The sequence below is a fragment of the Epinephelus moara genome, chromosome 19, assembly GCF_006386435.1.
Source record: "Epinephelus moara isolate mb chromosome 19, YSFRI_EMoa_1.0, whole genome shotgun sequence".
Lineage (NCBI taxonomy): Eukaryota > Metazoa > Chordata > Actinopteri > Perciformes > Serranidae > Epinephelus > Epinephelus moara.
In genome coordinates this window covers 31,081,257-31,093,738 of record NC_065524.1, presented here as the reverse complement: position 1 = coordinate 31,093,738, position 12,482 = coordinate 31,081,257, and the positions used below count along the sequence as shown (strand labels likewise).

At 42.6% G+C, this 12,482-nt stretch overlaps 1 protein-coding gene across 7 annotated transcripts in view; it reads left to right on the top strand.

Annotated features, from left to right (window-relative positions):
• The window catches only part of wdpcp (WD repeat containing planar cell polarity effector), a 109,424-nt gene that overhangs the window by 30,443 nt on the left and 66,499 nt on the right, over window positions 1–12,482 (top strand). For all 7 annotated transcript variants that reach the window (XR_007571750.1, XR_007571751.1, XM_050071712.1 and 4 more), the window contains 5 exons: window positions 1,450–1,494; window positions 7,182–7,232; window positions 9,930–10,000; window positions 11,097–11,156; window positions 12,145–12,259. Coding sequence is in view for 5 of the 7 variants with exons in the window: in XM_050071712.1 (XP_049927669.1) it covers window positions 1,450–1,494; window positions 7,182–7,232; window positions 9,930–10,000; window positions 11,097–11,156; window positions 12,145–12,259 (342 nt within the window). In the remaining 2 variants the exon portion in view is untranslated. The remainder of the gene's footprint in view (window positions 1–1,449; window positions 1,495–7,181; window positions 7,233–9,929; window positions 10,001–11,096; window positions 11,157–12,144; window positions 12,260–12,482) is intronic.

The following is a 12,482-nucleotide window of genomic DNA, read 5'->3' as shown; positions in this document are numbered from 1 at the left end:
GTAGATGTCAGATAGCATGCCCCCCAGTTTAAAGAAGTTGACAAGCTAAGCAATATACTGCTGTGCAGAGGGTCAGCAACCAAACATAATTTAGCCACCTAAAAGAAGTCCCACCTAAAACAATCGATATGTTTAAATTGATGCTATATTTAGAATATTTCACAGCTTTACCTTGCCGTCAGACAGTAATTTCCAATGGGGAACTGAAGCCATTATACCATTCAAAGCCAGAGTCCATTAAGAAAAAAGGTAATTTAACATCGCTGAACACAGGAGCCGCTGGTCTACCGCTGCCTCGATCAGTTGGTTAGTTTGTGTTATTGTGTGACTCTGGTGTTTCAGAGGGTTAGTTCATAGTCAGCAAAGTCACACAATAACACACACAAACTAACTTTTCGAGGCAGCGGTCATCCAGCAGCTCCTGTGTTCACTGAGCTAAAATTACTGTTTTTGTCACTGGAGTCTGGTGGCTTTGATGAGGGCATAGATGGAAACAGCTTCACCTATGGAGAAGGCTGTCTGTGTCAAGGTAAAGTGGCGGTACTCCTGCCTGCTTCTCAAAACTTGGGGCGTGCCACCAACATCAAGTACCTCATACAACCCCATTTTGAAAAATTCAGTGTTAACACCACCACCAAGTGCTATATGTAGGTTAAAGTGCATTTAAACAAATGGTTCAAGAACATCTCAGTCGTTTAATAGGAAAAAAAAAAGTTAAGGTTGATATTAGTGGATACTCAAGGTTATAGAATCACTATCTGTTTCACAAATAGAAAAAGTGACATCAAGCCATTATTAATAGCAGTGTGTTTGTGTGTGTCTGCCATCAGCTCCCCTGTTGTATTAGTGTGACCTGGCCTCAGGAGCAGCAGCAGCGGCAGCAACAGTAGCAGAGCGATAAAGAAACGATGTGTTGTGCGAATCTGAGTCTGGCTGCTTATGGTTTTGGGCCTGCAGGAATAACACTGACAAAAAAGGCTCCGCTCAGCAGTTTGTGTGTGTATCTACCAGTGTGTGTGTGTGTGTGTGTGTGTGTGTGTGTGTGTGTGTGTGTGTTAGAGCTCGTTTCCTGCTTTGTGTATCTCGGTCATATGTTTTTTTTAACTGCCTGCTGAGTGTGTGTGCTTTTAAATGTATATGTTGCATGTGCGTAAATCAGAGTCTATCCCTCAGGTGGGATGGGTTAAGGCACACTCCTGTCTTTATTAATACCCCTCTACCCCCCCTCCATTCTGGCTCGGACCTCCCCAGCCCATCCTCCCTCCTCCTCCCCCTCCTCCTCCTCCTCCCTCACAGGGTCTTATCTAAACTGTGGTGCTGGCAGACGGGACAGGCCACTGGCAGATAGCGATTGTTTATCCCACGGTGCGAAATTGCTGATCTGTCTTCTGCTTTTCCCTGACAGCTAGATGTTCATCTTTCTCTCTCCCTCTCTCTCCTGCCCCACAGATACAGATATTGGCACCTATCAGTACTACGATAAAGGAGAGCCAGGTAAATAGTGTTTTATATTGGATGTCTGTTTGTGTTTAAGATAAGTTGCATTTGTCTTGTTTTTGGAATGTATGTGATTTCCTTATATATGAAGAAGGGCTTTTTGCTGCCTCCCACGCTCCCATAAGCTCTGAGCACACACATCTACACAGAAATTATTGGTGCTGCGTATTTCAGTGACTTACACCCGTTAGCCACACATACACTTGTCCACACAGAGGCTATTAGTATGTAGGATTTATAGCCTAAAGCCTTATATACACATGCACGTACCACACACACACATACACTCAGGTTATTAGGCCTCCGTGGTTCTATCTCTTACACTCCCTGTGTTCCTGTTGACCCGGGGTCTTGCCATACAATGATAGGGAAACTAAACTGTTGACTTTCTCCTAGATCACATAGCAAGAGGCCCCATGTAGTCCAGCCTCATAATGCCTCAGGCTAGAAGGCTTCCCTTACGATCAGGAAGTGCTCAAATCACTCCCCCACGGTCCTAGCAGTGTAGAGACGAGCTGCCTCTTCCTTTGCTTTTCTTTTTATGTGTATGTATTCATATTTTTTAGGGAAATGATGCATCTAAGCATGCAAGCATTTTGAAATGTACACCGAGTTGTCCGTGGAGGGTTACTACATCTTTATCAATGTGCCAAACCTTGAAAATTAACCCTGCTGAAGAGATCTGTACTAATTTCAAGGAAGTCAACCACTCCAAATTTCTACCAACTTTTACAGCTCAAAATACATTGGCTTTATCTTTGTCCAAAATGTTAGTACATTATATACATGTGTAATGTGTGTAATAGGGCTGGGTGATATGGAGAAAATCAAATATCACAATATTTTTGACCAAATACTTTGATATTGATATATGGACAAATTGTAGGGTTAACTGGCGGCACAGTGGTGGGTTCCAACGTTGGCTGGGGGAGCCATCCTGTGTGGAGCTTGCATGTTCTCCCCGTGCAAGCGTGGGCTTTCTCCAGGTACTCCAGCTTCCTCCCACAGTCCAAAGACATGCAGGTTAATTGGTGACTCTAAATTGTACGTAGGTGTGAATGTGAGTGTGAATGGTTGTCTGTCTCTATGTGTCAGCCCTGTGATAGTCTGGTGACCTGTCCAGGGTGTACCCCGCCTCTCGCCCAGTGTCAGCTGGGATAGGCTCCAGCCCCCCGTGACCCTCAAGAGGATAATGAATGAATGTAGGGTTAACTATTGGGGCTTTAGCAAAGTATTCACACAATGAAATTTAGATAAATAATCATCAGTAATCTGGATATGACCAAGTGGGTAAAGACAAATGATAGAAAAGCTAGAACAGTTGGGTAAGTAAAGAAAATTAATTATTATTTTATTTTATTTTATTTTATTATTAAAATTATCGATCCCTGCCTCTGCAGTCTAAGTGTTTAAGTGTCCTTGGACAAGATACACCCAAATTGCTCCAGACGGCTGTGCCACTGCCAGTGTTTATGTGAGTAGTGATGAGCAGGTGGCACCTTGCATAGTAGCCTCTGCCACCACTTTTTGAATGTGTGTGTGTGATAGGTGAATGCTGGCTTATGTTGTAAAGCATTTTAAAAGGTTGCTAAGAATAGAAAACCACTATATACATAGTCCATTTACAGCTCATCTATCAAAAGGGATGCTGTGTGTGTTGTTGCCTTGTCTTTGTTAAAAAATAGATTTTCTGTTTATGATTTTAAATTTTAATATTGTTAGTGTGTAAAAGTCCCTTGTTTTATTTTATATTTATTCAAACCTTCGTTAATTAAACATTTTTTGGCAAATCATAAGCATATAATCACCTCAGAGGCTGTGTCCACCAAAGCGTTTTTGTTTTTGTTTTTGTTTTTGTTTTTTTATGAGGGCCAGCGTATTTTTTTTAATTCTTTGTAGTGGGAGCGCCGCATATTTACACCATGCTACAAATGCCAGCAGTGTGACCAAAACAAGTACTCTACCTTGTCCCCACATTTTTTTTTTTTTTTACTTTTGTGGATACTCATTGTCATTGTATCCAAAGCGTCTCAGCTGAAATAAGCCTCCAAAGCGTTCTTAAGTGCTCTCAGCTGAGTGTTTCTTGAGCAGCACCTGGTGTTTTCACCTGTGGGATAAACACTTTGGTGGACACAGAGCTTGTTAAGTTAATATGAGAAACATGTCAGCAAACAGAGTGGTGTTTGTGTCCAACTGACGAATGTAAGTCCAATATTCTCTCTGTTTTAGCTGTTTTTGGTCTCCACCAACTCTGTTTGGTACAGAGCAGGTAATGTACAGTTGGTTAAAAGAGCTTTGTTTTTAGCTGCTGCTGCTGCTGCTGGATCAGAGCTGGTGAGAGCAGTGAGAGTGAGCCAAGTTGTGCGTCGTAAAATCAGAACTATTAGGCTCAAGGACGCTACAACACTTTGTAGAGCTAAGGGGAGCAGCAGACTCAGGTGATAATGCTCTGTGTTTGTCACTATGAGTGACACCTTTCACATCAGTCATTTGTTCCACTGTTAACATGACAAATTATTAGAGCAGCTTTAAGTTAAATTACTTGCCTTTCTTTCTCTCTGTTTAAAGACGTATAGTAAATATCTCATTTCCCTGCTTCCTTCGCCACTTTTGTGTATTTTTACTTTCTCTCCATCTTCATGTTTTTCCTTTTGTTACTGTGCCTGTCTCAGATGTTTCCGCCTCTCTTTCGTTGATTTCCTCCTCTTTGTCTCAGTTTTTTCTCTCACCATGTATATTTTTGTTCTTTCTCATTTTGTGTACAGTATGTCTTTTTCCTCCCTCTCCCTCTCATCACGGGGTTCTCTCCCTCCTCTCTCATCTGAGAAGCTGCCTTCTCTTTCATTCCAATCTTCAGTGGAGAGACGATGCTCTCGCTCCAAATCCTTTCATTTGGAGGATTACTAAAGTGTGGCTTGATATCAGAGTGGAGGGAGTAGAGGGGGAGGAGGAGGAGGAGAGGAGAGACGGAGCAGGGGAGCAGAATCACTATCCAAAAGTATCACAACATTTTCACACAGCGGTGTAACGATGGCTCAAGTCATGATACGGTTGCATAAATTGTAGATTACATTAGATTAGATTAACGTTTGTTAGTCTAATATTTTGAATGGACTGTTTGGCTAATACTTAACCTCCTATCACACAAAGGTACTTACAGGCCATATGGCCTTTAAAGCCCCCCGAAAATTTGTCTTCACATCTTGAGTATTTCTCTTTTAGTAATGTTATTGAATATTCATGACTAAATAGATATCAAGCAAGTTTTTAAAATTCTGTAGATGTTATTTAATAACTCGATTATGATCTAATCTGCTTCATTAGAGCTGTGTGAGTGTGGTTTGATTAAATTTGATTGACTGTGGGGCGTCGGTGGCTTAGTGGTAGAGCAGGCGCCCCATGTACAAGGCTGTTGCCGCAGCGGCCCGGGTTCGACTCCAGCCTGTGGCCCTTTGCTGCATGTCACTCCCTCTCTCTCTCTCTCCCCCCTTCACGCTCACCTGTCCTATCAATTAAAGGCTCAAAAATGCCCGAAAAAATATATTTAAAAAAAAAATTGATTGACTGTGATCAAACAATCAACTGCAGGGTTCAATGTCATTGTTTTTTTTGTTTTTTTTCACTTTCCTGATAGCAGTGGGTCAGAAATCTACTTTTACAAAGTAAATTTCTACCCATCCATATACAGTTGTTTTATTTATTAGCAGTTATAACTTAACAACAATGTCTAAACTTAATTTTAGTGTTTTGTACAAAAGCCTGCAAAGCCTGAGGAGGGGTTCTTGGCAGTCCTCTTACCTGCCACGCTGTGTTACGGCTCTCCAGTGACGTTCTTCGGACATGTGGCATGTGTTTTAAAAATGACCCTGCTTTACTCGCCCTGCTCTCAAACTTGTGGCAAACGGCACAAGTTATAGCTGAAATTGTTGCCCACATGCACCAATGCCACCCAACTTAACTCCTGTTTCAGGATAATTCAAAAGCTTGTTGTGCTTTAGCTTATAAACCTTGTCTTTACCAGCCACCATCTTCTTCCACATTAAGATAAGATAAGATAAACTTTATTGTCCCGCAAGGGAAATTCACCTTGGGCAGTATAGTGCAAACAGCTGCAATATTCACATACATACATACATGCATACATACATACATACATACATACATACATACAATCAACGCAGACAAGTTACCAACATAGTGCACTGAGTGTGTTACAGTTACGGACTACTGGTGCAGAGTAGTGCAACCATTTGCCTTGTCTGTAAGGTTACAATCAAAGGGAACTACGGGTATTGCACTGGCCCAACTCAAAGTGCAAGTGAGTGCAGATAAAAACAAATACAGAGGTCAAATAAAAACACCAGTAAAAACAGTTAAAATTAACTGTTGCATTGCACATGCGCAACTCTCAACTGAAGCGAGAAGGAAGCAAAAATGCTCTCTCCTAAGCTACTTCCATCATCAGCTCCCTCTTATTTTTTACCACTTGCTCAATTGGGCAAGTGAGTTGCTAGATATACTAGCCTGATGTTGCATTTTACTTGCCGTGTGCAAGTGTTATTGTTGAGCCCTGAACTGTTATTAGATTCTAAATCAAATGTTGCTATACTCTGATTGGTGCATTGTTGCGTAATATCACCTTTTCCTAAAAAAGCCCACTTGAAACTATTGAGATAAGCACAGAGGACAAATAATACAGTAACAAAAACTATTCTAATTTTGGTACAAAACAGTTTGTCCATGAAGGACACTAAGGATCACTAAAAGTGAGAAGCTGAAAATATCTTTCATTTCCAGGGCATTTTTAAACTGAAGACGGCATTTTCTACTTTGTGTGCACATACACCGAGTTGCCAGTTCATTAAGTACACCAGATTTAAACTGATGCACTTTAATATAACAGTTCTGCAATAAATCCTCTGTCATGAACACTGTAAAGTTTTATTTAAACTGTTTTAAAGAGGCATCAATTAAACCATTTTGGGTGCTGCAGTTTGTGTTGCTGACAGGTGTCTCTATTATTTTGTACACCTAATTTATATCAATGAGGGCAGACTAAACAACAAACACCTCTATATCTAACAGTTCTGTGTACATCAGTATGAGACTGCATTGATTGGTTTATGTATTGGAGTTGTCGCTCTGGATATCAGCATCATTGTAGTGGCTATGATGTTCAGTGTATTGCTCTCAGTGAGCATTTTCTTGTGGTGGGTGTTTTATTCCCTGAAATGTTAGTTCCACATCTCCCCACTAGAGGTAGACCCAGGCTCATTGGAGCAGCTCAGAGGGTCCCCTGCAGCCAAACACCCCCCCCTTCACCTCCACCCAGCCCTCCCCACCCAGCCCCAGAGCAGGTGCCCATGTCTGGGCCTGTCTGGCCCCTCACCCCCTTATCTGATTAATACTACTAATCCTGGAGGTGTTCCTGCCTGCCAGAGAGGCCGGCCACCAGACTGGCCACTTTCTTGCTCACAGTGACCGGGCCACGAGGCACGGTTATGGGTTACACTTTGCCAACAAGGTCTCTTGGAGCTAAAGGGGGGATGTTTGAGCTCCGGCTTAGTTTTCTTTTCATCGTTAGCTACATCACAGAGACAGATGACAGTCATTCATTGTTAACATCATGTTTTTTGATATTCAAAATCTAACCTTCTAAGTAACCTTTTTATTATTTTCCTCAGCCAATCCTCTGGAGCATCACTACTACAATGAGAAACAACATTACTGTGAAGGTGAGTTCCCAAGAGAGGAACTCAAAGAGTGACTGAAATAAATTTTATTCTGGGTGAAAGTTGGGTCCCTAACCATCTTACCAGTGGATGACCATCTTCCAGAAATCACTGCCATCGTCAGTCAACTGTCCTACATCCTCTGTTCTGTCTCTCCCTCCTTCTCTTACCCGCACTCTCTCTGCTTTTCACCCAGTAGTGGAATACAAACACCCTTATCAGGAGACGAACACTCATCCCCCTGCCCTCCCCTCCCTCCTGACCCCCCCACCCTCCACACCCTCATTTGCATGCATCTGTTTACCTCCTCTTCCCACTCATTCTTAATAGAGAATCCCACTCCTTAATGGTTCGTTTCAGTTAAGATGACAGGGAGAGTGTAAAATAAACACGTAGTGGAGTGATTGCTCCATACTGAAAACAGCAGTCCTTCATTTCCTATTTTTTCTCCTCTCACTGAACTTCATGTATGTGCGTGGGCAGAAGCAGATGCACAAATTCAATTAGCTGTTTTTTTTCCCCTTCATATCCTTCCCTCCCTCTGTTTAACCACTAGAGATGGAGGGGAAAAGGGAGGGCTGGGAAATTAAAATGAAGGGGCCTTGGTGTGGTACGTGTCGAGATATGTGGCGCTAACTGTGAGGTTGCATTTGGGAGATAACTCAACTCAAGAGCGCCAAAAGTCCTCACGATTAAGTATTTGCTTCTCCTCGAGGACCAGTTTGTGTGTTTTTGAAGGGACATTTTGCTTTCAGTCGAATATTTTCACTCTGTTAGTGGAGCTATATCAATCTGTAAGCAGCAGATTTCAGACTCTTGCTGCTTTGGGGATATGGTAGTCAGAAATGTAAAGCTTGTCACTACATCAATGTAGTTTCTACATACTGAGCAGTGGTTTTGCATTTGAGTTTTAAACATAAACGTGAACAAGTTACAAAGCCACTGGTACTGAGAGTAACCAATGCACTTGTCAGGTGTTCACAAATTGATCATCACCACCATACACTTAATAGATTACATATGTTAAAGGAACAGTTCACTCCAAAAGCAAGCATACACATTTTTCCTAGTACCTGCAGTGCTATTTATTAATCTAGAGTGTATGTATGCCTTCTTTCCAATATAATGGAACTGGATTGCACTCGTGTTTGTGGTGCTTAAAGTGACAAAAAATACACATGAAAAACTCAACAGCAATGTCTATTTAATCCACAGACCTTGCTGTGAGCGGTTTCATGTACGAACTGTTTTCTTTCTACCAAACTACACCCGCTAATCATATGCCTGCACAGAAGGAAGCGTGCATCTACTGTTAGCACACCTAGCACCACTGAGCTAGCTATTGTTACAGCTCAGCTGAGGAGGATGCCATTGATGTTTGTTTTCTTGCTCTGTCACAAGCACAAGCCTCTCGTCCGTGAGTAGACGCACACTTCCTTCTGTGCAATGATGCAGACGCTGGTTGTAGTTCAGTAGAAAGAAAATAGTTCCTACATGAAACTGCTCACAACAAGGTCTGTGGATTATCTTGAGTAACGGGGTCATGATTTCTGGAAAGAGACATTGCTGTTGAGTTTTTCAAATATAATTTTTTGGCGCTTTGAGCACCACAAGCTGAGTGCCGTCCAGTTCCATTATATTGAAGAGAAGGTAGACATTTCTACGGTAGATATCACCAACACTAAATCAATCTGTATTGATATGAATAGCACTACAGGTAAGAGGAAAAATATATATTTTTGATTTGGGAGTGAACTATCCCTTAAATTTATTCATGTCATTAAATTTGCTAATATTAAATTCATCCATAAATGCTTAAATTATGAGGTTTCTCAGTGGCCTGTTGGTTCCTCTCAAGGTTACTGTCTCAGTACCACAGGGTGCATCTATTGGGAGCCTTAAGGTTCCCTTTTGTATTTCCCCATTTGGAGTTTTGGCTTTTGCTCTTTGTGGGTTTTACGTCCCTGCCAGAGATCTAGGGGAAGGAGGGAGTCACTCAGTGAAATGGAGGGAACTTTCAAAAAAAGAAAAAGGCGAGCAAAACAAATCGCCAGCTTAAAGGAAGTTTATTCAAAACGGAAACGGGAAGGAAAAACTGGATCGCCTGTAGCAGGGACACACAAAATAAAGAAAAGATTCAACACAGCCAACACATATCACCGCACTTAGCCAAACTCTTACTTATTACCCATGTCTTAGAGACACGCAACTGTCACAGCCTTCTGGCCCACTGGCACTACTCCTCCTCCTCCTTCAGTTCAGCTTCTTGGATGAGAGACGAAACATCTTCAAGAAACGTGAGCAAGTCCAGTTGCCTACGATATAGCACTTATGATAACTCACAGGATTTGTCCCTGTGGTCAAAATGAAGCCAAAGTTCAGGAGTGTGACCATTACTCTGTATACATCCACGGAAAGCTTTGAGCATTGCATTGTGGGATGCCTGCTTCATGTACCTGCATCTCTTTATTCCACCTGACCATCCTGTCACCACCCTTTATTCCTCATGTCACCTCTTTTCATACTGAGATCTCAGCTCAGATATGAAGTTCAACCCTTTTACCCTTTACGGTTTTTGGTGCCACATTCCTCTGAATTCCCATGACAGCCTTTTAGAAAAAAAAAAACAATCTCTTATGTCTGTGTTTTAAAGTTCGAGTCACATGATCTTTAGTTTGTTCTCCTGTTTTTCCTCCGTAGCTCGAGGCTATTCGTGGACCCCCAGGAACCGCCGACCGGAGAAGCTCCGCGATTTGCTGAAGGAGTTGGAGGTACCCGCCTCCTCTGTTAAACCCTCCACCGGCTCCCCTCCCAGCCTCCCCCCGTCTTCTTCCTCCCTCTGGGGATTTTCGGAGTTTTCCCTTTCCGAAACGGCCGATTGATTAACAAATAGGGGCATTCTCTCTCCTTTCTCCCTCTCCCTTCACTCTCCCTGTCGTTCCCGTTTGTTCTCCTCACTCCCTCTCCTCTCTCATCACCTCTCTTTCGGCCGGGCTCTGTCATCGAGGGGGATATTTGAGGGGATCAGGGGGCTGCAGGCTGCCCCCTCATCCCTCCTCTTCCTCCCTCCTTCTCTTCCTCCTCCTTCCCTTCCTCTCCCCCCATTCATCCCCCTCTTCCTCCACCCCCCTACTCGTCCCCTCTGTACTTGTGGCAGCACAGACCTAGCTTTGTTTGCTGGAACCTGTCTGTGGCTGTTACACACACGCACACTCCCCACCCATCCACCTCCCTCCTCCTCTCATCCGTAACCATTGTCTGAAACTAGAAACACCCCAGCTCACCTCCACACCCCACCACCTCCTCCTCCTCCTCCTCCTCCTCCTCCTCCTCCTCCGTCCCCCTCTCCTCCCATCCAATCACCCCAGCTGGGTTTGGAATGTGGCAGGAATGACTGACCTTACACACACATACACACACACACACACACACACACGCACACAAGCAGTCCTTACCTGCATCCTCTTTCAACTCTCTCCCAACCCTCCATGAACAGGAACTGCAGCAGCAGCCACCTGTGGTGACAAGTGTCCGTACTGTGTACCACCAAGATAATTAATATAAGTATGAGCGACACTGGCATTAAAAAAAGATGAAAACTTATTGAATAAACCAAAGTTCACTGTTTCACAACAACAGTGGCAACCAGACGTCTGTTTTTTCCCCAACATTAAAAGATACAAATTTCCATTTGTTTCCAAAAACCTTAACTACCTGTTTAAACCAAATTCAGTGTTGCTCTCAGCATCAGGTTTGTGTTGCTGTGGTGACTAGTTGCATTGGATGCTTGGACTCGAGTTTGCTTCTGTTTGTCCTGTTTTTCTCAACGTCTCTGTCTTTCCCTGTTTTTCTGTCATGCTCATTCAGGAACTGTTGCAGACCAACACCTGCGTTCACACCAGATGGAGGAACAAGCATTGCTGCCAGGTACACACCCTCCTCAGCCCACCACCCACTGTATACGCATGCACACTAACACGCACACACTCTTTTCAGCTTCAGAGAGTGGCAGAAGCCAAGTGAACCTCCCATGGTCCGCCCAGACCAGGCCTCAGATAAAGAGCTTCAGAGGACTGTAATACCAGTCGCCAGTCATTACAAGCTAACAGGGAACATCTCAAACTATGTCACCATATTTGTGATGTGACACTTTTTGATGCCCTAACGCTTATTCTCATGTTACTTGTCAGGGTAAAAACAAGCCTTTGTATTTGGACATATATAGCGTTTGAAATCAGTGTATTCATATGCTTCATATTTCATCCTCTTCATATCTTTAACCAAATGAGTTTTAGAACCTTGATAGTTTCTTAGATGTTAAACCTTGTTTTTGTGTCAGTCAAGCTAAATGAAGTCAATTTGTTGTTATTATTTATACAGCCGATTTGTGTCGGAGAGCTTGAGGCAAATTCAGTATGGACAGCATACAACTATCCTTTGCCCATCAAATTGCCAAAGGAAAACTCTCTTTAAAAAGACTTTCAAAGGGAAAATACAAGAAACCTCTGGAAGAGCAACAGATGTCATGTGTACAAAAGAGACCAAAACGGCAAGAATTACAGCAGGGAAATCCCATGTGTCAGTATTATGTGACGCTTTTGACCATCCACAGTCAAATAAACCCACAGATGCCTTTTTATATTTTGTAGTAATGCATTTTGAAGGACTGGGAACCTTTAGCTCTGACAAATGTCTTTGTGCCTTTAAACCCTCGTTTACTCGAGGAGTTTTTGGCTTAAGTCAAGTTCAGTGAGCGATGCCAACTTGATAAACTCTCAAACAGTTTCGTTAATTTACTTTATATTAATATGACGTATGCTTCTTCTTTCTTTCCAGGTTTGAACAGCTTCATCTCTGTTAACTGTAATCTTGTTAAATTTTTGTTTTGTTGTATGTGTGTGTGTGGTACCTGTAGGTGTTGCTGAGCAGTGGAATACTGGTGACCTTGACCCTAAATGGACCTCAGCTCGAACAAGTGTACATAGACCGCACATTAGTGGGTCGAATACCAGCTAGCACCGTCACTGATGGTGAGTTACAGGCACTCACACATGGTAAAATAACAATGACCTAGTTTAGTTTAGTTGAGAAGGGACAGTGCAAATTAATAAATACACATGGTATAAAAGTGCCAGAATTAGCCAAAAGGCTATTTTTCATCTGTAGTCCCTTGGACAAGATGTTACACAAGGCTACCTAAAATACAACAAAACACAAAAAACAAACAAAAAAGAAAGACAACGGCATACAGTT